Consider the following 25,129-nt stretch of genomic DNA (forward strand, 5'->3'; position numbering starts at 1 on the left):
AAATTGATCTTGTATATCTGACCTTCAATCTCTAGAGCCTTTCCAGTAAGTGAAAAATTAAGAACGGACTGCAAGCTTACTGCGATATTGTGTTAGATTACAGTTTCCGAGAGATGGAAGTCATCTTTGCCTCAAGAAGAACAAGATCGGTGTTACTGCGCAGCAGTATTGCTTGACGAGTAGCTTGCATGGACTAAGATATGTCGGAGATGCCACTTTGTCGATGCTCGAGAGGTGAGATTTACTCTTGATTGAAAAAAAAGGCATCTGCTCCACCATCTCAAGCTCCAAGCCACATCTTATACTTATTTTTGAATAATTTGAAATGAAATTTCCGGTCAAACTTATACGGCACTATTCAGTCAACTAAGTTATGAACAAATGAATTACTTGCTATACCAAGTAAGCAATAAGTAAGAATTCGTAACAGGTGATCCAGCGGAGCGGAAAAGGTATAGCTAGGCTAGAGAAAGAATATAAAAGTTTCGGGGAAATATTTCGTCGCGCTTAAGCTCTAAGGGACCTCACCAAAAGTTAGATTCTGGTAATTAGCTTTTGTGCAAGTGTGTGCTGTGACATGTATGAAGCAGGTGATATAGCGATGATAAGAATCTTTCGAATCACTTTTATTCACTGACTCACGGTCGCTGATTTCGCCGAAAATAATTTTTGAAATGGACTATATTTTGACAACGCGTTTCTAAATACAGATGGTTGATTATGCGCGATGACCCATATTGATAAAACTAGAAAAATTTTTGTCACGGTGACAAATTAAATGGTCATCGATCGCACCGGGCAATATTCCTTTGAAAAACTGCGCGCAGGACATATGTGTATTAGACGCCTGTTAAGTACGTAGCTCTTGGAACGATGATTCGACATCACAACACAGAATAGCAAGGTCCAACTTCATAACGTATAATTTCTCGAGACATCGTATAGCGCTTGGTATTTTTTGAAATTTAACCACGGAGATTGGCGATAAGTTTTTCGTGTCTTTTTTTTACCGTGAATTTATTATTTGGTTCTTGGCGGCCTTGTTTATAGTCTGAACGTTTGCAATTGGAAATAATTCTACGCAATAGATAAAAAATTTTGCTACACAAAATATTTAGAAAACAATTTTCTGATACAGTCGATGTTGAGTGTGAAGTGTTTTTGGAACAAATCTAAAAGGTTTCGGTGCTATATGAGACGTGTAAGACTGTAATTTTCACAAAATTGCACACATTGTGGGGTAAAAATATTTACACAGAAAAACTGTCTTCAGGTTTTTCTGGATTTTTTCATTCATCGTAGCCGTTTTGACAGCAGCATATTACATCTGGAATCTTTATCAAAAGTGGACGGACTCTCCCTTAATAATTTCTCTCAGCCCAGACCCCGTATCGTTGGTCGAGATACCGTTTCCATCTATAACTGTGTGTAATATGAACAATGCGAAGAAATCCGAAGCTGATCGTATAAATCAAGGGTCAGTAAGAAAGAATTGCCGCTATGAATCGATTATTAGGATATGTCGAGCTTGCCTATCGCAGAATTGCTTTATATTTCAGAACAGATAATTTACAAAAAGTTCTACTTAACGATATTTGTAAACTTGAGAATGGAACATCCACTAACGATCTCGATTCGGAATCAGGCAAGTGGAGCAACGTACAACGTTTCATGATAAACGTGAGTGGAGCTGATGAACTAGTATTTCTCTATTGAAATCGATCCAGGCTTACCGATAATTTGTAACACCAAATGTCTCCGTCCCTGCAGGTCAGCCAACCATGCACAGATATGCTATTCTTATGTCGATGGCATCAAAATACTACAGAATGTGAAAAAATCTTCAATCCGACATTGACTGATGAAGGGATTTGCTGTAACTTCAATGCCGTGCATCGAAAATACTTATTTTATAATCCGTAAGTACAGTACGCGTTAACTTTGTCCTTGCCAAAACTGTTTGATTGTCAAGCTCAAATCATTCTTTGGAAGATAAACCTAAAAATGTCCTCAAAGAGTCCCCATAATTCGGAAAGATATCCTTCAGTTTCGCCTAAGAGTCACCCACAAGATGCTTGAAGTATACTAAAAAAAGGCTAACATCACATGTTACGTTATGACGACATTTTCAAGACAATCTTTGCTGGGTGCTGTTAAGACCTGCTTCGCATTTTTCAAAATTATCGTAATTTATTAGGTAAATTAGTAATCAATGAGCTTCAGGCGAGGGATACGGCAATGCATAGAATTTTCAGGGTTTCCCTGGTCATGTTTAAGCTACAAGAACTTGTTGAATATCGTTTAAAATTATTTCTGAGATTCACTAACGCAATCTCACATAAGTACATATCTTATTGATATAAATGAGTCACATTTCCGAAATATAATTGTTACTTTTTTTCGAATTAATTACAATTTCGAAACGGGGTTGACGGATCATTTATATCGTACGTGAGTGATGATAATACTGAAGAATATCACTTTTTCCAAAAGTTTCCCAAGCAAGATTCACTTTGGTGTGTGTATCTGTTTCATACGTATGATTGAACAGAATTTGACGAACATGCAACAATACAATTCAGTGTACGCTTGAGTGTACTTGGCGCAAGGTTTTGAATCTCAGATGCTTTTGAGTAAGATAATAACTCCTGCACGATTTATTGAACTTTTTCAGACGTGACATGTCTGATTTGAACGTGACATTCCCATTCACGAGTGTCGACTGGACTCCGGAGCAAGGGTACGCGTCAAAAACGCCTGCCGATTCCATACCTTGGAGACCGTATGGTGCAGGGAGACATCTCGGACTTACCTTGGTTCTCGATGCTGAAATCTCGGAGTACTACTGTTCATCCACTGCCAGTATTGGTTTTAAGGTACGTGAACGTATCTCACTGCAACATTTAATCCAGCACGAAACATCTCAGCGAATCAAGAGTTGAAGGCGAAAATTGAAAAAATTCCATCGTATTTCCTAAGCGATTGATTCTACGATGCTTTACAGCATGCAATTTTCCAAAGGATTTATTCGGTGAATCCCAGTAAAATTACTTGTAGCTTAGACGTATGTACTTAGCTAACAGTGCGATCACTAAAAGTCGTTTCGTATTTGACCTTGCGACAATGCTCTAATATGCAGATAAAATGGAAATCGGCACCCGTCGTGACCAGGTTGAAATCGGTTGAAGCACCCCGCACAGATATGCAACTATACAATTTTATTAGGACCGTGAATTTATTATTCCGTACAGATGCTCCTGCATAATCCAGTGGAAACCCCGAAAATAGCGGATTTTGCGTTCACCGTAGAACCTGGTAAAGAAACAAGAATCGTGATTCGACCCACCGTCACATCTGCAAGCAGATCGATAATTAGGGTGCCACGAAAAAAACGGAGGTGTTTTTTTACCTCTGAAAGATCTTTGAAGTACTACAGGACTTACACGCAAAGGAATTGCATCTTGGAGTGCGAGGCTAACTTCACCCAACAAATTTGTAGCTGTGTCCAACATTACATGCCAAGTGAGAAAAAAGTACAACCAAAATACTGTAACGCCTATTAACGTGCACAAAGGATTCGATCTCATTTTACGTCAACACTTGAGGTCCAACAAAGAATTTATTTGTTTTTATCAAATAATTCGTAACGAACTTACGGATGTGCAGTCCAATGTACAAAAGCCGGGCTTTTCGTGCTAACCTATAATATCTCAGGTGGAATTTTAAAATCAAGTCAAAACTGAAGATTGTATCACATAATTCGACCGAAACGTCTGAACAAGCCAGTCTTATTTCAGAATGGACTGTACACCACTGAATTCTCCCTGCACTCTAAACCCAACAAACAAGATAAACAACCAGATACTTATCAAATAATGACATGGTCAGGCTGGAAATACCGAATACGTATTTAACCGATGGTGAATTGTTGATTTTTTTTTATCACTGTAACGGTAGTTAACCTCAAAATATTACGAATTTCGAGTGTGGATTATGTAAAACGTAATTTATCATTTTATCAAAGGTGATGCGAGCAGGGTAACTGTTATTTTGAATGTAAGTTTTGGTAAACTTGGAAAATGGTTCGACGGTATGTCTCGCAAACGGTGTCGATGATTCAAGTTTAGACAACTTTACACTACAACCCATGTGCATGCTTGGATTGTAGAGGCCACGTGTAATAACGTACTCATCTCTAACAGAATCTCGATGCATATTATGCCTAAAGTACTTACCTATTTTTGACTTAGAATCAGCAAATACCACGATATGTGGAAAAAAGGATGAGAAATGTGCGGATCAGGCTCGACTCATAATGGAATTGAAACTATACGACGACGAAAATACTACAAGTTTGTTCAACGCAAGCCAAACGTGAGTTCATATTTTAATATTCACTAGTGATCAACAATAAGTGCAATTGGCGTAGGGAAGGTCATTCGATGATCGCCAAAACATTCAGAACTTCGTGTATTCCATTTAAATAAGACTAACAAGTCGAAAGAAGCTTTAGAGTAGTACCTACGGGGTTTCAGTTGGAACCCAACTGTGAGGTCTATTTTGACGATTCCAGAAAAAATGTTTGAAAGCTTGGGCCGGACTGGGACTTGATCACGGAGCGTTTCGCTTCTCGGGTTGCTGTATCTTCAATTTTTGTTAAGTTCGTCCATTTGGCCATAGCAAAGTCGATATAAATGTGGGTTACGCCCTTGTGGCGGAAAAATCGCCTTATGAAATTTACGTGTTGAAGTATAAGACGTACCCGAATGGTAGTAATGACATTGGAAGTGAAAAAATCGTAAATTACATCCCTCTGGTCCTTGTGAAAGGACTTGTGAAAATTGAATGAAGTTCACGTACATGGTGAAGCATTTCTCGTTGTGCACAGCTGCCAGCTCGTTGGTGCGAGTGAGAACGACTCATTTTTTCTATAGCTCGCTCAAGGAGCTCTCTTTTGTCGAAGGTTCCGGTAAAAAAGAGTGCACGATCTAAACACAAAAAATAAGAGACAGAAATATCTGATTTGCTCACGTAGGCTTCAGAGGAAAGCAGGAATTCTTGTTCATACTTGCGGGTACTTATAGGCAGTAGATGATGATGCATCGTGTAATTTATATTCAGAATAAATCGATTACATTATGACCAGGAACTGAGAAATAATTAATTTGTGAAATAGGAGTAGCTGTAATTGTTGGCCGGGATGCTTTGAAATAAATTACAACGCGGAACTTTCCCAGAGCAAATTGGTTCGGAGTTTTGACATTGATTCGGACTACATAAAGAAGGACAGAGAATACTTCGTGTGAGTAAGATATTTCAACACTTTAATTATACCTTTCAATGTCCGTATCATTTTTGGAAATGAAAAATTTGATTACTGAAATCCGGTTGTCTGCCCAATTACAGTGAGTTTCAAGTCTCACTTGAATTAATTAAGCGTACAGAATTGTAGACTACTGTACAATTTTACTCTGCATAATCAAACAAGGGAATCTCAACCCTTAGAGATGAATGCATGGCGTCAATAGATGGATTTCTAGGTTGCTTCGGCAAGCACTATTATCGTAAAAGACAGTCAATCCCCAAACTTCAACACGACACAACGTGTTTATGAAGTACACATTTTGCCACATGTTTGTCTGTGTTTGCTGCACATGCTTTATTTTATCGGACAGCTATATTATTCTAAAGTAACTGAAGTTACAACATGATAACGAGTTGACGAGCATCGTACTGCTTCTCCGAAAGTTCCATCGCTGATAAAAGCTTCAGATTTTAACAAGGTACATCGGTGAAGTTACACGTCACAGCAGAGTCTGGAATATTAGACTTACGAACATCAAATATCATAGTCAGTGTTACGCTGATGGTTTTCCCTCTCTATGATGTAAAATTCCCGTTCGATTGGCTGGAGTTTGAAAATTTTAAATTATATTTTTCAAACTTTCAGAGAAAACATTGCTGTAGTTCATCTATATTTTGTGGATTCGCAATTTACGGCACATGTCAAAAATGAATTATTCGGATTCACTGAACTATTGTGTAAGTATAAATCCACCTTTTCGTTCCTAGATGGAATGAATTGAATTATGTTACGCAAACAAGTTATGGCGTCTGCAAAGTTATTTGATTGACATGGAATTTCGACTACAAATTAAGTTTCATGTAACAAGTTCTTTCCTGTTTTTCGGGGTTAATGGTTCAAATTTCGTCACATATTAGTATTTTTTAAAATACTTCTTGTCACACTTCCTCATGAAAATGTGATACACATGTTTCCAATACACAAAGGATTATTGATCTAGAACATCTTTAACTCGATTTCTTCAATGAGCATGTATTTGAAATTAATATCTACGAGTATTCCATTTCTTGGTGTCATAGGTACAACGATACTTCATGTAACATTGATACGACTTACGCGTATTTTTTTACCTGCGGTCCGTACGTAAATTAAGTAATTAAGTAATGCTTATGATCTCCTAAGCAAAACATCTGATATTTTCATCGTTAATGTCACCATTGTGTAAAACGTTGGCTTGTCAGGCACCAGATACCTTTAGTGACAAGTGTGCTGAACAAATATAAAATAGAATTTCAATTACTGTAAGTAATGCAAACCAAAGCGATAAGAAGCAAAAAATTGAAGTAACTAATTCGAATTTCAGCAAACACTGGAGGCCTACTTGGACTATTTATGGGTTTCAGTTTCTTGTCACTAGTGGAGATAATATACTTCATCACTTTGCGACTCTGGTGTCGAATTTATAGACGAAAGTCACTGTCTCTGCAAACTCCTCTTCAAGTAATGCCGCAGCCTCATCAATATGCCACCGTTTATCCGTTTGCTCAATAGGTAGAACACAGATACACTGAAAACAAGACACGCAGCAAGGTGACGTTGTACCTGTGTATTGTACGCTACTGAATACATCTTTGATTACAAGTAACTACGGAGAGAGGGTGTCGATAATGTACAGTACAAACGGTTCACAGAGCTGCGGTACACAATTCGTAAATACGTATTTTAATAGCAGAAGTTAATAAACGACCTGTAAACAGTACTGCAAGTAGCATATCCCTGTAATATATATCTGCCACATATACCGAATAATATCCGCAATATTTCTAGAAACAAAAGTACGAGACGTTAAAATTCGTTAAATTCGATGGTTATCGTCTGAGCAGATCGAATATGTATTATTATATTGTATATTCCAAGTTTTGCATTGTCACACCTTGTGTCCATTCAATTCAATCGATGAGACTATTTCTGATAGAGTATAAAACAGTAGATGTCACCAACTGATTAAGATAAATATTAACTTGCAACAAAAAGAATAATTTTATGCTCACGGCAATGCTAATAAAAGGAAGAAAATATTTAGTTTAGATAAAAAAAGAAAGATATTTTTGTTGCTGTACCTATAAATAGAGATTTGAGTTGAATTACGTAGGAGGTATGTATGAGTAACGGATCCCTTATCGTTAGTCGAAAGCTTTCGAGAATGGCCACTCGAGCCGGGCACTACAATCGGTTATAAAAGACGTGAGCGAGGGTAGCGTACCAGTTTTGAGGATAGTCCGTCGTGGTCCAGACGTGGTAGAGACGAGAAGTGCTCGAGACAGTCAAGTTAATGTCAGTTTCTGAGTTAAAAACGGTACGAGGGGAGAGTTCGTCAATTTGAATTTGAACACGAGTAGGCGCAGATAAATGTTAGACGCGCCTGGTTCTTTGCGGCGTGGACACCGAGGTGTTCATGTCAGCTCGTGGAGATCCCGGTGTCAATTATGAGCATTTCCATGTATCGAATGGATTCTTTTTTTCGGGTTATTGGCATCGTTGGAAGAAAAAATTGACGGCTCCTGTGGCTTAAACTTGGGGTGTTTTTGGATCGAGGTGGGTTTAAAATGTGTGCTGGAGCCCCTGACGTCACGATTGATAAGTTAGTGGCGGTGGCGTGGACTTAAAAATGTCCATGTGACCGTGTTGGGACTCTGGCGTGTGTTGCACTATTTGCATGCGCTAAATTTCGATTTTCATTTGTGACTACTTGATCAAGAATCAAGACATTTTGATACATTGTGGTGTATTATAATGATTGTATCTGACATGGGTGTACGCCAGGCTGTGATGAATTATGAATTATAGAATAGGAGAGGATATGAACAAGAATGAAAATGATCTGTGATTGTGACCACGAATTTGTAAACTGTAAACTCGTTGAGTCGGTGACCGGTAGTGTCAGGGACGGTAGAAATATGAGAACGTAAATATACGAAAACAGAAATGAGCATAATTAAGCTTCAGTTCTTTTTTTGCTTATGCCGTAGAAGGTATAAAAATCACAGGTTATACTTTATTTATTTCTTTATTTCTAGTTTGGGATATGTGCAGCAAGAGCCAGATGGTACCTACTCCACCATGGTTCATAAATCTTAAAAATATTTATTTATGAGGTCGCAAGTCAGTCATGTCGATGAACGATCGCAAATTAATAAATTAAAATACGAAATCGATATAAGAAGATGTAGAAGGTTCGTTGTTGATCAGGAAAGGGGGTTAATTCACCATTGAAACGAGTATGAATTGTGGACACACCTGATGCTGCTTTCCATACGTATATCTAATTGTTAGTTTTGTGTGAACGATAATTCTGAGAAAATTGAATCAATAGTCGTGTCTAACAGTTAAAACTGCCGAGAAACAGGTGTGGTAATAATTTACAAGAACAAAAATCAGCGCCCAATAACTTTACTAACGCAGCAAGTCCGATGGAGTTTGTGAATTGATTAGTGCCACTCTGGCACGTCTTGCAGCAAACCCTGCGCTGTTTCCGGACAAATCAATCGCCGGCAACGAATCATCCTACAAGGTATTTTAATGTGAAGATGGATTGGAAACGGGAGATTTAAATCAACAATTATTTTTATTTGCTGTATTTGTCGAAATATATTTTCACTGTATAAATCAAGACGATTTTTTCTTGGTACATTATGGATAGAATTTATATACCTTTCCATTTGATTTTTTTTTTTTTTTACATCAGCCTTAAAATGTTCAATTTTTTCAATGCATTCGTACAGTTTGAACCATGTAATAACGTTGTAACTGCACAAAAATGTGAAGTAATAAAACAATGTTGAGAAAAATTCACCTCCGTGACCGGCTAGAACGTCAGAATCGGACCTTCTCTGTGATCTAATATATCTGAAACATCGAAACGAAGTACGTTCAACTAAGTGCTTACAGTTTTCTCCAAGTTGTGTCGAACTTCCATCCTACCTTTGGCTATGCTCCACCAAGGTAGCGTGATGTATGTCAAGAAAGCGTTGAGAGGAACTGACTGGGCCCGCCGTGTCTCCTTCCAGAAGTGAAACGTCTGCGTGAATCCGCGCATGGTCCACAATGGATTGTACGCTCCGTCGTCGAGTTCTGCCAGCAGACAGACAGGACATCGGTAACTACACCATCCTTACTTGAAATTTCGCAGTGACACACCCTCCACCACACCCAAAGTCAGAGGCTTCTATATCTCAATGCTCAATGATCTTTTCGACTACCAAAACAATTGATTTCTCTACATGATTTGTCGCCATTTTCTGACAGCCGATTCAACGTTTATTTTTTCACTGGCAGTCACCGAATGCATGACTACGGTCAGGCACGGTTTAAACGCATGGATTTTGATACTCTATGAATCTTTGGAACAAACACCGTTTGAGTTTCTAAATCTTTTGCAGCATTACAATCAAACGAAAAGCCGAAACATTCCGTTGCATTGGTACCCGTCAGGGTGCGATCACTTTTAACCAAGATCGAAGCACCACACGTCCAACGGACCACTTGTGAAGCATGACCGACAAGCATGAGGGATCATCCCCTTAGAGATAATAGAGTTTCACGACCTGTATATATGACCGTGGTTGCAGCTGAGCGGCGTAGTTCAGTGGTCAGAGCAATCACGCGAAAAGCCAAAGGTCCTTGGTTTGAATCCCGGTCCAGTTCAAGCCGTGAACCATTTACCATATTCGCTAAAATGCACGTCACGATACTCACACTGCACAATGAATTTCGTGTTCTGGTGCACGAAAATTTGTAACTAATACTGGTCGACTTCTATCGATACGTTGTACTCTAGAGCAGTAATATCTTGAATTTTACTGTGATAGTTACCAATCATGCATTCCACGTAGATTTCCCAACAACTCCCAGCAGAGCATAGTTTGAATTCGAATTGTTCAGAATGAAATTGTAATTAGTTTTACCATAGTTATCAAGGAAAACGTAGAATTTGAAAGGTTAAGCTAGCTTTATATCACCTGTACACAATCATGGAGTTCGTATTTTCACATCTCAACATACTCTTCTTTTTAATACTCCGAAAAGACTTGGAAATATTTTTTCAGCGCTGCGTGCTTCAGTGGGCAATAGTAAAAGCAGCAACGTGTTTACGCGAAATGCTCGACATTACGATTCATCAATATGATTGACATAAATTTGTGTTATTCATGTTTATTAGCACAAGAACGTTAATTGTTCATCTTAATGTTATCTCGGTATACTTAGAGTGCTCCTTATTAGAGTTTGAACGAACTTTGAAACAGTCGTCCGTCGAATCGGTTCTAAATAATTCAAAAACAATTCCTTAATTTTGTCTATTCTTCATCGTAACCCTGCCTGTTAGAGGGTGGATTTCCCCATTTAAAATACACGTGTTTCGGTTATATTCTCATTATTTGAAGCAAGAGTAATAATTTTGAAAAAAAATTTGTAACTAGGAAATTTTAGTGGGCGTTGGTGCGGTTATCTAACGAAAAAGTTCATGTTATACCTGACAATCAAAATAAATGTAAAAACGTTGGGGAAAAATTAAGGCATTGTAGTTGAATTATTTGGAGCGGATTTGGCGTGACTTTTGAGAAAATCGTTCGAGCCCTAAGTAAGGACCAACCAGGTATGCATATTATATGTATATTTATTGTTCACTATCTGGTGGCCCAAAAAGTTTTGAGGAAAATGCATCGTTTCTTACAAACAAAATAAATCTCTGCAAATCATGTTAGACAAAATTTTTCCCACATCCCTATCTTAGTTAGTCAATAAATCGTTCCACACAAAATCATTACAAGTCATAATTAATAAAGTCATGCATTATTCGAAGAGATGTGTCATCAACACTGAAAATTAGTAACGAGTCCATTCATAAACTGAATAAATCTTGCTTTAGAAAAATTGGACAACTGTTACGATTTACTCTTCTGAAACGCAGATAAATAATATAAGCCTCATAAAGTTATTCAAAACTAAATTTTAACCATCTAAATCTGCTGTTGTTAATTTCTTTTTTCGGGCTAAACACGCCCGACGCATCCTTAATTTCTTTTCGATCTGTTTTAAATGCATCGTCTACTTTGAATACAAAAATGTCTTTTCACTCGGAACGTTTGAAACGCCAAATTTTTCTCTACTTCGGGACCTTCATGGCGAGTAACCCATACCCTTGGAACTTCAGAACACGCACATCGAATAGAAAAAAATCAATCGGACAAATTACTTCAGAAAAAAAAAAAACGTGATAACGTGGTCGCAGGCAAACAAGCTTGGTATACAGAAATATGGCTGACAAAAGTGTGCGGTAGAATGAGAAGCGTTCGGAACTACGATACAGACTGTGAATGAATTTCAAATGTATCGCAACGTTTAGGCAAGTAAATGACGGTAGATGCAGTATGTAAGCGCAAAGATTATTCGCATCGTCAACCTCGTCGTTGCAACCGTTATAACTATTCTTATAATTGTCATAAAAATGGCTGATTACCCTGTGAACCGGGGCGGCGCGGGAGCTCGCACCAATAGTAGATGGCCGTACCATCGGGAGTGACCCGATGTGGAGGCAGCGGAGTTCCTCGAAGGCTTCCGTGAAGAGCGCGTCGCCTTCGCCTTCTGGGGAGTGTCGCACTTTGTTTTTGGGCGCATCCATTGGTTCTCGGTATTTTAGTGTTTGCGTTTTTGTCGCAGGGCGTCGACTCGTTCTGGTTTTTGTTCTTGAGGGTGTCATCGGCGATAACCGTCGTTCCATTCGCGAGTTCGATATCGCCACTGTCGATGGTCCGATGGAGCGACTCGGCGCTCAGACTTTCCGTACTCTTAAACATCCGACGATCGGCGTCGGTGCTCACGGTGTTATTATCGTCCGCGTAATTCAGAGGCAGCTCCTCTTTTCCGTGGACTAATATCGCTCCGGAGTCTAACTTTTGCCGTACGTTGTCATCTGTCAGACACGGCCCTGGTGGCAGTATTTCACTTCCGACTTCGATATGGTGATTCTGGGGGCCTATCACGAAACTCAAGTGAGTAATGGTTAAACCACCCCGTCGCTGCTCTGTTCGGTATCGTGAAAACATTTTGAAACATTTTCGATCGGTCTCTCAACCCACCGATTCCTGTACTAGCATCGAACTCGACACTCGCTACGGCTCTGATTTGGCGAGGGCGTACAGTCCGGTAGAATAAATTTTAGAACAATACAGTGATGAGGTATGAAGGAGGTCAAAAGTGAAAGCGAATGTTATTAAGTGGAATTTTTATAAAGAATTGAGTTACCCCAAATCAGTTGTAGAAAGTTTAATTAATAAGCGGCTGCTGGACTTCCGTCAAATACTGCAAATCATATCATCGGTTGATCACAAAAGCGTTATGTGCGAAATCATTGCGTGGTTAAGATATCAAAAGTTATGCATATTTGAAAACATTATCGTGATCGCAAATTGATTTTAAGTGAAATTATATTTCCATCAATCTTTGAACTGTATACCAAGTGTATTCCTAACATACCGATCGCACTTCCAAACTTCCACGTCTGTTCTTGATCCTATATCCGGACTTTAACGCTTTGTTTACCCCAGTAAAAACCCGTCATATCCGCCCTTTCTCCCGTACTGTGATTCGAAATCTTTGGAATCTCCAGAATCCCGTCGTTTCTTATTCCAGATACGCGATCATTTAAGCTCTGGAAAAATTAACCACTTCAGGATGTCTAATTTGTTATTTCCGCTATACCACCTCTAATTATGTGCAAATGAACGTGCTTGGATTTTCCTCAATACCGATATGGCTAAAAATTCCAAATTTCAATTAGCTACGTACGTTCAACGAAATTCGAAGTTACATCCTTAAACTGTCCAGTTGGTGTAATTTAAACTCGGTACGTTTCGCTTGGCCTCTTTTTCCCAGCAACGTCACGATCACGATTTCGAACTCCATTCCGCGGATCAACATCGAATGACGTTTCAAAGTAAAGATTTTGGCGAGGTGGGCAGTTTTGATTCCACGATACCACAGAGCCGTGTATAATCCACCGAATCCGCTGAAGAGACTTGAATGTCACTCGACACGCCGCACTCGCTCACTCACCGCCAGTCTCGTGATAGGCCTCCTTGCGACTGGGTGACACATTTTCATTTGGAAGTTCCCGGGAGTTTCGTTGTTTCCGGTTGACGTACCTCGCCGGCAGTAGAGGCGATCTTCTCCGTTGCGAGCGTGGACTTCTGCTATTTCCAATCAAGTGTGGCGAGCCCCGCCCGCCCCAGCTGCAAGTCTCCTGCACTTCCGCTATAAACGAACAGCCAGCAAACCAGGAACGACAATTAATTAAAGAAACAAGCTCGCATAAGGAGATACGATGTGTTCTTGTACGTGTGCTCGCTTCATGATACACCTGTATGCTGGTTTGACAATGTCGTGTACTACGCATGCCTAAAGACGTCTCTTTGGTTGTGCCAATGCGTGAATGTGGAGCTTCGAATCAAGTTTAGACTTTCTGAAAATCCTCGTAAAGGTAATAATTTTTAAGGAACATCAGACTTTGCTGTGCGTTTGAAAGGGTCAACCGTCACTGCTGCATATTTTGACAATGAGTAATTATCGAGTCGGCCTGTTCCAATTAACTGCCTGAAGTGAAGATAATTTTTTATAAGGTTTTTGCACTAGTGCCAGTATATTGTTTGCAAGGAATGAAATTACAGCTTCTTTTTCGCCTAGTTTTTATGAGTCTAATTAAAGCATTGTGCAGAACAAAGCAATACTCGCTATTTCACTAGTCATAGATTTGATGAAAATAATATTGCTCGTAAGGTGTTCTAAGCATGCTGCACATAGACGAAAGCCCGTGAATATGGTCAAGTGAAAAGCTTAGGAAATTTGTGTCTCGCTGTTGGTTTCAGTAGGTATCGCTACTTCAATATTGAAATAGTTTTTTATTTTACTTGCATCATGTAGTGATACCTTGAATTGAAAAACATTCGAAGATTACAAGAGCTTTTGCATTTCACAAAATTCGCGACGGTACGAACAAGTAAATGCCCGATTTACCGAGGGTCGAGTTTATTCCGGTTCGTATCAATGAGATCTGTGTAGCAGTTTTCTACCATAAACGTTGAGGATAAAGTGTGATTTCTAATATATATAAAAAATGTTGAAAGGTTTGAGTTGAGTTATTTTTCTAAGATGTTTCATGTTATCTATAAAATTTGGTATGACGTTTTTCGTACCATTGGCATCGCTATATAATTTTGATTTGGTTGAAACCAGGATCGCCACAATACTAAAAAAAAAAAAAAAAAAAAAAAACTGCCATGCAAAACATTTAAAGGATAATATTTTTCAAAGAGAATGTGAAAATCTCTATTGTGACAATATCTTTAGGATATTTAAGACTCCATTAATGGTACTTTAATCTAATATGATTACATTTGTTCCTCTTTTGACGATGAAAATAGACATAACCTCTTTCCGTAGTCAAATATGAACAGAGGGCTTAGATTATCTATAGCTATAGATTATAACGGTTTCCATTCTGCCTAGCGGGATACTTGGATTCATGATTGACGTTGGAATAGATTCCTAGATTCACAGTAAGCGAGAAAATATAATTTGATTTTTTTTTTTTAGGATTTCTTCACAGAAGTATTTGAGAATGCATAACAAATTTTTTGGGATCCAGATACTTCCGAAAGCTCGTAAAAAATTAAGAGTAAATTTTTTTTCAAACGAACCGTTTAAATGTTACCCGATCCAACTATCGATATCGCACGGCATAATTTATTCGCATTCTCTCAAGGTACGTATAAAAATTGAAAAATCCCGTAAAAATATGACGTTTATCTACCTGAGATTTCTGAGAACAGTTTGCTGTTTCTTGAGGATCGGAGCAACAAAAATTCTATACGTAAATAATCAAACAGTGACGTCGCATAGACTAATATAAATATTTTTATCCTAACAAACGCGACTCTTCTTCCGTGCTAAAAACAGTTTTCTACCGCGTTCATTTGCATATAGTTTTTCATAAAGTGACTTTCAGCTTCGGCTCTTTTCACGCATTTTTCAAACTATGTAACCTAGGAAAAAGAGAAGCTGTATTGAAAATATTCTGGAGCATACTGCAGATTTTCAAAACCTATGAACTTGAGAAATACGATTCATGAGTCATGCTTACACATGATCTAGGGATTCGAAAGAAGCTTCGAGTTGAGAACGAGTGTGTGCAGCTACATAAATACATACATGTTCATGCAGAGTGTAAACGAATGATAAAAAGATAAGAGTATGCTTGTCGAGCCTTACGATTTAATGACGACAGAATCGAATTCATTGTATTTGAGTTGAAATTTCAACGCCATTATTACCGACAGTAAAACACTGGCTACTTCTCCGCGATGTCGCAAGAATCTAAGTCACGTGAAGTTTTTCATAAATACGTATAAAATCAACGAATGTTGTAAAACTACTTCCGCAAGCTTGCGTACCGTCACGGTGTGCATTGCAACCGATGATCGATTAGTCGCGCATCTGTCGTTACCATTACGTAAGTCTCGTAGGATTTAGAATTACCATCCCGAACATCGCCCGCTTCTATCTCACTAAGCCCGTTGGCCATCGAGTCCAGTCCCTCGTTTTCTGACCGAGCTTTCGTGGCCGCAGAATCCGGCTTTGTCCGCCATCCGCCGCGAACAAAGTTGTTCAAATTCGCACTCGGATCTGAGAGACGTCTCTGGTGACGGTACATGAAGATCTCCTCGGCGTCATCCCAGTCGGCGTCCCACAAGGCGTCTGTAGCGCAGTAACCTGGCTCGGAAGTCGGAGTCTCGGCGCCGGATCCTTTCGGCTTTGTCACGGCCATTTCTGCGTGACCTTTACCTGGGAAGGAAGCAATGGAATAGATTTCATCCAAGGAAAACGTACTGTACCGGTAGCGTACAAGTCGGGAAATCAAAGACACTCGGACCCTACCTTGAGGGCCTTTCATTCGAACGAACTCGACCCTCTGTGACGCTGCTCCAGAAAAGAGACCGAACGTCATTCGCTGTGCCATTTTTGTACTCAAACTAGACTGGAAAAATAAAGGGGAATTATTCACAGGAGGAAGTGACGAAAGACATATTTTTCGGTCATTTTCATTCCGTAACATTAAAAACAAATTTATTTACCGAGTTCATTTTATTCTTATCATACAAATTGAGAATAACCGTTACGTGAGTTCAAATTTGATTCGAATCACCCAAGCTAAGATATCAACGATACGAACAGAAGAGGATTTATAATTGATATGTTAAAAATTATTAATCCACTATGAACTACTGTTAAATGACGATAGTGTTTTCAATTTGAGTCTGATATATTTGGGTGTATTTCCTTTGCGGTAGATATCTCTGGAAATCGTTAGAAAGCTATTTTAAAAGTAGCCATTTCCAGAGTAAATAAAAATTAGATTAGAGTAAGTATGGTACAACAGATGATCGTCAACAACATTATTTTCTCGTTATAACTATAAAATAATGTTATATTTTTTCATATATTTTCAAGACAATATATGAGAATCTAGTCAGCGAAAATGTGCCCGAAAACGTGAGACTTGAATCAAAATCACCAAAATCAAAGCACGGTACAAATTCCTTTCTCCAATTGTTAATATCTTAACTTAGCTATTTAATTTACTGCTCAGAATCATTTCTTCAATAGTATAGAAGCAACGTCGTTTTATTTGTGTTCCCAACCATTGACACAAACCATACAACTTGAAATTCTTGGACTGTTTTAGATTTTTTTATTTTTTATTTTGACATGATTCAAATAGAGCGTCTCATTTGTCTTTAACTGTTACCAACTCACGTTGACGAGGCGCGACGACTGGCAGTCGAATCTACGTTTACTCGGAAATACCCTGAATTTGGTTGTATACGTACCCTAGCATCATATACTTTCTTTAAAGCGTCATAGCGGATGGATCCGAGAAAAATGACGCCTTGAACAGCACCGTCTCTATCCGAAGCCACTAGTTCAACACAGACCATTTCACCATCCCTGACTAAGATATCACAGAAAACTTCGTCAAAGTTATCCACCATAAAACAGATGTGTGGGTAAGTCATTTCTTCCAGGTCGCCCTTGGCATCCATGCGACGGCGGCTTGGACTAGCGTAAACTTTTTGCGAGTGTCTTCGAAGAACCTGAAAACACGGTTATGCTTAGAAATCGTCATATTTGCTTCAGCAAAAGTCTGTGGAGAAGAGAGAAGCGGAGAGAAAATGATAGAAAATTGAAAAATGGTCGATGAGGTATTCATTATTTTACTCGCTAATACCTGAAGTTCTTTCGGGCTCGTTCTAGTGCAGATCGCCAACGTGAGGGTGTAATCAAATTGATGCACTACAAGATTCAGGTACACAGTTTCTTCCCAGTCAATATCTGGATCGCCAATAGGAAGCTTCTTGCTATCCTTGCGGAAGACGTCAACTTCTGTTTCGAACTTGGGTAAGTAACGAGACGAAGTTTTGACGTGTTTCTTGCGTACGAAAAATAGCAGATCGTCACCGTCTATGGTGTGCTCTGCTTGGAATAGGAAGTGACGCACGAATAAGTCTGTCCAATATGTTGTACCCTGGAGCATGACGAAACCCGAATCTAAAACAACAATCTTTGGCGTTTGAACTCTAACTCGAGCGAGTGCTTATCGGATGATCTTATTAAGAAAAGAAACCATCCAAATAAATACCTTCACGTACAAAAAGTATTGAAATCAATCCTTATTGCCAACTATATAAATATAAAATAAAAAACGAGGGATGCAATAAAAAATTCGAAGATAATATTCCTTGGCGGACCTTCTTAGAGAATGAACGATGAATCTAGGTAATGCTCAAGATTTTCTTTGTTCATCATGTCGAAGAGCTGTAGTATAGCCGCAAATGACATCGTCGACCATGATTTGACTAACGAGCACGTCACCAGAGTAAAGAAACTGCAAGTTATTATCACTTGGATATTCAAGGCTGAAGGCTACTGTGACTGCCGAATAAATAACCGATTCTTGGGAATTTTTTTCGCAGGGACAACTGATTAACAAAGGGATCGGATAGTTGGTACTTTATAAAGTGTATACTAAACTTGTTTTGCAGAAATTTGATTGAAAAATATTTGAAATTAACAAAGATATGGAGCTCGACCTAACTACTAATAAAAAAAATTCCCCTCCTTGCGGCATTAATATCTCTTTGAAGGGTTATCTGAAAATAAAAAAAATAATTTTATCAATACCTATACAAATGTAGCTATCGTTGTACGTGACTGTTTTTCCTTTCTTCGATGATTTACAAAATGCCGACGGCTTGAAGAAAAAAAATGACTTGTAAATTTTTTTTTAAACCGTCGATATTTTGTAAATAATAAAAAGATACCACCACATACTGCGATAGCTACATTTGTATAGAAATTGATAAATATTTGTTTATTATTTTCAGAAAATCCTTCACCGAGATATCAATGCCACGATGGAGGGGAAAGTTTTTTTATTAGTCGTTAAGTCAAGGTCTCATCTTTGTTAGTTTAAAATATTTTTTAATAAAAAGTTACGTGAAACAAGTTTAATATACACTTAAAATGATAACGACAATCCAATCCCTTTATTAATTAGTTTTCCCTGTAAAATAAATTCTTTAAAATCGGTTATTTTTTCGACCGTCACAGTGGCCTTCCCCCTCAAGACTATCAAGTTGTTTATATTGATCAGCTGACGCTTAGTAAACAAGCACTTTCGTGACGTATAACGTATTGGGTTTAAGTAGCCGAAACTGAATAATCAGAATCAGAAACATGATGGAAGTAGTAACGTTAACGTAACCAAATTTCAAAAGAAAAAACGCTACCTTGAATCTTTGGGTTAACTCATTGGAGTTTAATTTTTAAAGTATAATGAATTGTTACGGTTACAATCTTACGGAATCTAAACGGAATTCAAACAATGCAAGTCCCGAGACAAAAAGTTTTCATGAAACTGCGTCGTTACAGTAACTCACAAAATTTGAACTTACAATTAGAACTGCAATTAAAATCTGTACATAATTGAGAAAATTGACTGTCATGTTCCGAGCAGCTATCCTCGCGGTAGTTATAACTACGAATGTCTTCCTATGCAGCTGGTTTTGCTAAAGTTGCACCTGCGTTAACGATTTGTGGTCAAGTGATAAGTGACGTAGCGGTAATACTAGATAATAATAGCTTGTGAATAATTATCATGCTAATGTAGGTATTATTATCCAAACCTGTGTATAGTAGAATTGACAATAATTACAATCCTGTAAACAGTCAGTTGAAAGACACCGTTCAAATATTACGCTACGCAGTGTTTTAGGCCGTTCTACATGAGATTGAAGTCCGCAAAGTTGATACAACGATGCAATTGTACGAAAAATTGTTTTCCCAGCAGTGATAAAACTGCAATCCTTTTATCTAAAGTATCTCTTATCTCCTAAAACATTTTGACATTGCACGATTGTTATTCTCTTTCACAGCCTCCATCCAGTACGTGCGGTGTATGGGATTTTAAGCGTGAGTTTAATGAGAAGCGAAGCATCAATCGATTGCCTGCCATGAAACCGATAAAAAAAAAAATTTGAACGGTGCCGAGCATCAGACAACCGTATGAAAGTAATCTTTCATCTCTGCACCGCACGTTCTTTCGCTATCTACATAATATTAAATAACGGTGAAAATAACATGGAAAACGGCACAGTTCGGGGGAATACAAACCATCTTTGAGTAGCTGACGCATCTCCTTTGTCCTCTGAAAATTAATCTCCTCCAATAGCTGTTCAAGCATCGTCGGAGGACGCAATAATCCGGTGGATCCACCGGCCAAACTAGCCATCGAGAATCACTTGTCAGTATCGGCACGGTCGACTCGAGCCGCGTCACGATTGAAGAGAGTTGTCACGAACCGCGCAATGCACTGACTCAAAGAAAAGAGCCGTCTCTCTCTAGCGCGTAAAAAGAGAAGAACGTACTGTCGTGACTAATCGAACGGCAACGATACCCAGTGTGAGAAATTGTCCGATTTCTCAGCTTCTCTGAATGTAGCGCGTCACGAGGTATTCATCTTGAGCAAATCAGATTATTGTTATTGAACGATCGAACCGACAGGTAGCCCTTGAACACACTTTTATCGTTATCCACGTCTATGATGTCAGTCCGCGCCGCTTTTCTCTCCTTTCAACGAAGAACGTACGCAATGTTCCCCCCGCCTTGGCGACTTGCGGTCGATAACTACGAGTCGACGCGGCGCTCCTTTGGGCGTCTAACCGCGCGCTAGATTCGAACTTTCATGCTGGTTTAGCCGCATTGAGAGAAATTTTTAGTACCGGTTACCGCTCAGTCCTTGACTATTTTCATTTTTTACCACGATCGAAAAATATAGTTTGAGGTAGAAAATGAATATTAGTTTTATAGCTGTTACCGGCAAGTCTGGTATCCGTTGCTATTCTTTCTCGTTACGATCACTGTTACTATACTTTATCTTTGTAACTTTTGCGAAAATTTAATGCTCGTGCGACGATAAGTTGACGTTAAAGCCTTGTTTAACTAAAAAAGTAGAGTAAATCGAAGAAACTGATCTTGCGTTGCAATATTTAACACGTATGAGTGAAAACTAAATTCTGTAGCTTCTGACGAAGAGCTCTATAGATAGCATTGGAAATACGGGACATCTTTTTTTTAAAGTAAAAAATCTGGAACCTTACGGAAAACCACTTGTTCGACTCTCACTTGCTACGCCCGTTCAGGTCGCTTGAGGCGTGGCAGCCCTTTTTGTTCTACCAATAACATGTATAGAAGCAGCTTCTGATGAATTTCGTCACATTATAAGACCATACCGAAGTGCTTCTTGACCGATATTCTAACCAAACAGACTGGGCACGAAAACTGGACTTCGCACTGCAGTTATTCGTGAAAGAAACGCGATTGCTGTCTGAGGTTAGGACGAAATGGAGGAAAAAAATACCATTCGTACAGATTACAGTCGCGAGTTTAATTATTTCGACATGTACCGCGATAATTGGGTCACAAAACGTATCTGAACCGGACATGGCGATCTAGAATTGAAATCAGGAATCAATAATGATTGCCGCTTCGGCTGGTTTTTGTATTCCATTTGGACAGAAAACGTGTGTTTTTTTTTCTATCTTGGAAAATTTCTAGTAGTCTTGAAATATTGGGACATCGCAAAATCAGTTTTACCAAAATGTCGGACGAGAAAGACCTTTATTAGAATGGTCTCGAAGTAACGAAATATTGAAAGAACTCTGTCCTGAAACTTTAGAATTGCCTTGCACAAAACCCGTTTGCGAAATGCATATGAACATGTTTTACTTCATTACGATTCATTGTATTTTTTGTAACCTTGAAATTATAAAATTGCTCGTCAGTTTTCACGAAAGTTTCACCCTTAAATTAACGGCAAGAACTTCAACGGCTCATTTTGAACATCTGAACCTTCTTCAATCTAGAAAATATTTTTCCCTTATCTACAAAAAATAAATATTATCTCAAAATTAGAAAAATTTCAGTAGATCTAATCGGATGAATTTTTTACCGAACGTAACATTCATTTGCGAACTTGCGATAAAATAATTTTGTCAACTTCGATCTGTGATATGAAACCTTGTATATGAATATTATCAGAATAAGCTCATTAAAAATAGGTAAATGCCATTACTTTCTCATCATTCATTTTCATCCTAATCCTGGCAGTTTTGAGACCACCGCAATAACAAATCGATACTGCTGACGTGGAAGATGCCGTATCGAATTGCGTTACACAATTTTTAACTTTTACGTTGAGTTCGATCGGCTGAATACTGCCAATTTTAACGTTTTTCTTCTCATTAAAACAGGAAATGGCATCGAAATCTTTATTAATACCATCCAAATCAGTTATAAATGTTTGTTTAATGTTTGTTTAATGTTTGTTTAATGTTTCAAAAGTATGAAATTGCAGCTTCTATAGTTCAGCAATGATGAAAAAACTTTACTCTACAAACTACTCACGTTAATCTCATCCCGCGTACGTTTCATTCGTACCCTAACTTTCTCACCTGCATTCAAGCATTCCCCAAATCTGTGCAGGAGGTAAGGTCTCGCAGTACCATACAACGATAATCCATGTAAATTTCTTGACGGACTGTACCCACAGAGTTCGAGACAGAACAGGTGTTCACGTCACTTCTTTTCCTTTTCTCTTGGATCGCAGAATTCCAGTCCCTACTACGTCAGGGCACGTTCCAGTATTATCGTAGTTCAATGAGCCCGAGCGTTAAATTTTGAATGTCGAACCAAGCTAAACAAAAAAAGAAGTGTCATCTTGAAAATGGATTTAAGCATTGGGAGAAACGTAAATCTCGTAGGATTATAAGTGATACAGAAAATAACGGAAACAGTGCTGTTTGCGTGAATTAAAAAATTCAAAAATTCAAGAATTAAAAAATTTCTCACGAGTATTGACAAAATAATTAAACCGAGCTGTGAAACTCAACCAAAATTACCGATTACATGCGGAAAATCATTTTTCTTCGCAACGAAAGTAGATTTCTTAGAATGATTAATTTTTTCTGCCCAAAAAATTCGACTTAATAATTTACGCAAAAAATAACCGATCAAAAAGGAAAAGTAAACAAAATATGGTGAATTTTGCTGTGATTATTTTTAATTTTAATTCTTATCCTACGTACTTATGGAGATCCCAAGTTCCTTTGAGTCATTTTCGATGTAAAAAACTCTGAATTTTCCGAAAAAAATATTTTCAACGATCTAAAATTGAGGGCAAGGGCTGGAAAATCGATTTTTAGATTTCAACTTTGATTTTCGAGGTTATAAACATATATGATTAAATTTTCGTTAACAAACGTGAGTGTATAATATTTTATTATTTTATGACAACACAACAACTATAACAAATAATGGCATTTATGTATACAAATTTTAATCGAAAGTTTAAATTGTAAAATGTGTTTAATTTAAATTAGCTAATCTTGTAATTTTCTGTATAATATTTTTTCAGAAACCTGATGATGGCAGGCGTGGTCCTGCCGAAACGTCGTAAATAAAAGCATCATTCAATGAATTGCATCTTGTCATCATTGACTGTTATTACCAACGAAAATTTAATCATACAAGAAGCACAGTCACGAAATTCAAACCTCAGTTATAAACATAGTATTGGATATCGATATATTTCTTGTACAAAACTTCAGAGTTTTACGAAAAAAAAACGTCTCTGAAGTTTTTTTCTATCTATTCAGGGAAAAAAGATATATCGAGTTGAAAATTTTGTAATTTCGAAGACTCGAAAATTTGCCGCCGCCGTTGCTCAAAAACCACTGGGCAAAAAAATTTTCAAAAAATCATGGATATCTTTTTGAGTACTATCTTTCGAAAGGCAAATTTAGTTTTTTGAAATTTTGACCACTCGGTACAACTTTGGCCAATCTTTGGCGAAATGACTCACTATTAGTGGTTCGCTTGTATTAATCGAAAGATATATGTTAACTGTTTTTGCTGGAAACGCGAAAAAATTGACGTCAACATTTGGTAGGCTTCTTTAATTCAACCATCAATTAACATAGTCTGTTAGCAGCGATAAAAACTTATCTTCACCGAATTTCAAAGTACCATAAATCTTCTTAAACATGTACTCATTATGGAATTATTTCATATGACATTACAATCCATGAAATTCTTTGTTTTCTTTTTTCATACAAACCAAAGTTCGATAATTAATCTTCTGTAACTCTTAGGCTCGTAAAAATATTTTATGGCTTCTAAAAGTCGAGAATCTCCTTACAGATTCAGCAGTTTCGTAATTACAAAGTCTGTGTCAATATCCGTATTGTATGCAGATATTTTCCCATAATCTATAAGTTTTTAGATACTTTGACTTTCGTATTTCGGCCAAGCCTTGTGCATCTTAAGACTCCATTCATCCGTGAGGAGAATATGAATGTGAAACTTATGTGCAGAAAATAACATTGATTCTTGTAAATTGTTTACCCAAAGCGATCGCGCTACGCAAGTCCGTCGTGTCAAGTGATACGATGACCTGGACGAACTGTATGTAATTACTTTCAAAGATACGGGCTCTCGACATTAACGAGAAACGAAGTGGCGTGGGTGGGGTGATGAGATCGCTGCTTCCTTTTCATTACCTACATACTATTTTAACTATAATCATTATTTCAGCGATTATAAATATGAAAAACGAATAGCGCCATTACACTGACATGTAAATTTAATTCCCACGGATAATGGAACGCCACTGAAGTATTAATCGATAAAATTTACGGCGATTACGATCGAGTTCAAATTATTACGCATCATATTTCTAACTAGCCTGGGGCCATTTTCTGTACGAGCTGGTTTACCCTCCGCTGTATAGTCGGAGATTTACGATTGAACCTGGCGTAAATTATTATTGGAAATTTCGTGATTACACACGTGTGCACAGGTGGCGAAATAAGATAGGCAATTAATCTGATACTTTCTACAAACCTATATGCAACAACGCGCGAGTTATCCAACTACTCGTGCAATTATCCAAAGCAGGGCAAAGACTCTTGGGCAACTATCAAGTCCGTTGCAATAGATGCGAGCCACAACAATTCAGTTCAAGATTCGCCGGTACAACGGCGTCGAGAAAAGGCTGAAGACGAGAAAAATTAAGAGTGAGAATTGTGCACGGGCAATGAAACGGTTAACAGATATAGTTGTAGTCTGAAGGGGCAAACGCACTGATTCCATTTC

General features: G+C 38.1%; 2 protein-coding genes across 5 annotated transcripts; one reads left to right on the top strand and one right to left on the bottom strand.

Moving 5' to 3' along the window:
* The first annotated feature begins 144 nt into the window (after window positions 1-144).
* LOC124180077 (pickpocket protein 28) lies at window positions 145-9,138 on the top strand. Its single transcript, XM_046565120.1, has 9 exons — window positions 145-234; window positions 1,274-1,477; window positions 1,560-1,680; window positions 1,771-1,919; window positions 2,675-2,876; window positions 3,252-3,522; window positions 4,251-4,374; window positions 5,951-6,042; window positions 6,669-9,138. Exons 1-9 carry the CDS (start codon window positions 224-226, stop codon window positions 6,854-6,856), a joined length of 1,362 nt encoding a protein of 453 aa, XP_046421076.1. The 5' UTR covers window positions 145-223; the 3' UTR covers window positions 6,857-9,138.
* LOC124180071 (uncharacterized protein KIAA0930 homolog) lies at window positions 8,969-25,005 on the bottom strand. 4 transcript variants are annotated; one of them, XM_046565098.1, is made up of 9 exons: window positions 20,090-20,575; window positions 17,646-17,965; window positions 17,248-17,511; window positions 16,295-16,394; window positions 15,896-16,201; window positions 13,418-13,615; window positions 11,823-12,338; window positions 9,287-9,436; window positions 8,969-9,211 (listed from the first exon to the last, which is right to left on the bottom strand). In XM_046565098.1, exons 1-9 carry the CDS (start codon window positions 20,205-20,207, stop codon window positions 9,171-9,173), a joined length of 2,013 nt encoding a protein of 670 aa, XP_046421054.1. In that variant the 5' UTR covers window positions 20,208-20,575; the 3' UTR covers window positions 8,969-9,170. The 4 variants fall into 4 exon arrangements, with proteins under 4 accessions (XP_046421054.1, XP_046421056.1, XP_046421055.1 ...); XM_046565099.1 differs by lacking the exons at window positions 8,969-9,211; window positions 20,090-20,575 and adding exons at window positions 22,429-22,670; window positions 24,878-25,005 and having other exon boundaries at window positions 9,240-9,436; XM_046565097.1 differs by lacking the exon at window positions 8,969-9,211 and having other exon boundaries at window positions 9,240-9,436; window positions 20,090-20,576.
* Between the last annotated feature and the right edge of the window lie 124 nt (window positions 25,006-25,129).

Source organism: Neodiprion fabricii, chromosome 4, assembly GCF_021155785.1.
Source record: "Neodiprion fabricii isolate iyNeoFabr1 chromosome 4, iyNeoFabr1.1, whole genome shotgun sequence".
NCBI lineage: Eukaryota > Metazoa > Arthropoda > Insecta > Hymenoptera > Diprionidae > Neodiprion > Neodiprion fabricii.

Coding starts and splice junctions, on each gene's coding strand:
- LOC124180077 (XM_046565120.1), top strand. Junction 1,478..1,559: donor GCTGATCGTATAAATCAAGG/GTCAGTAAGAAA, acceptor TTTATATTTCAG/AACAGATAATTTACAAAAAG. Junction 2,877..3,251: donor CTGCCAGTATTGGTTTTAAG/GTACGTGAACGT, acceptor TATTCCGTACAG/ATGCTCCTGCATAATCCAGT.
- LOC124180071 (XM_046565097.1), bottom strand. CDS start 20,207: ATGGCTAGTTTGGCCGGTGGATCCACCGGATTATTGCGTCCTCCGACG. Junction 17,512..17,645: donor CGAGCCCGAAAGAACTTCAG/GTATTAGCGAGT, acceptor CCGTGTTTTCAG/GTTCTTCGAAGACACTCGCA. Junction 13,616..15,895: donor AGCGGGCGATGTTCGGGATG/GTAATTCTAAAT, acceptor GTTCGTTTATAG/CGGAAGTGCAGGAGACTTGC.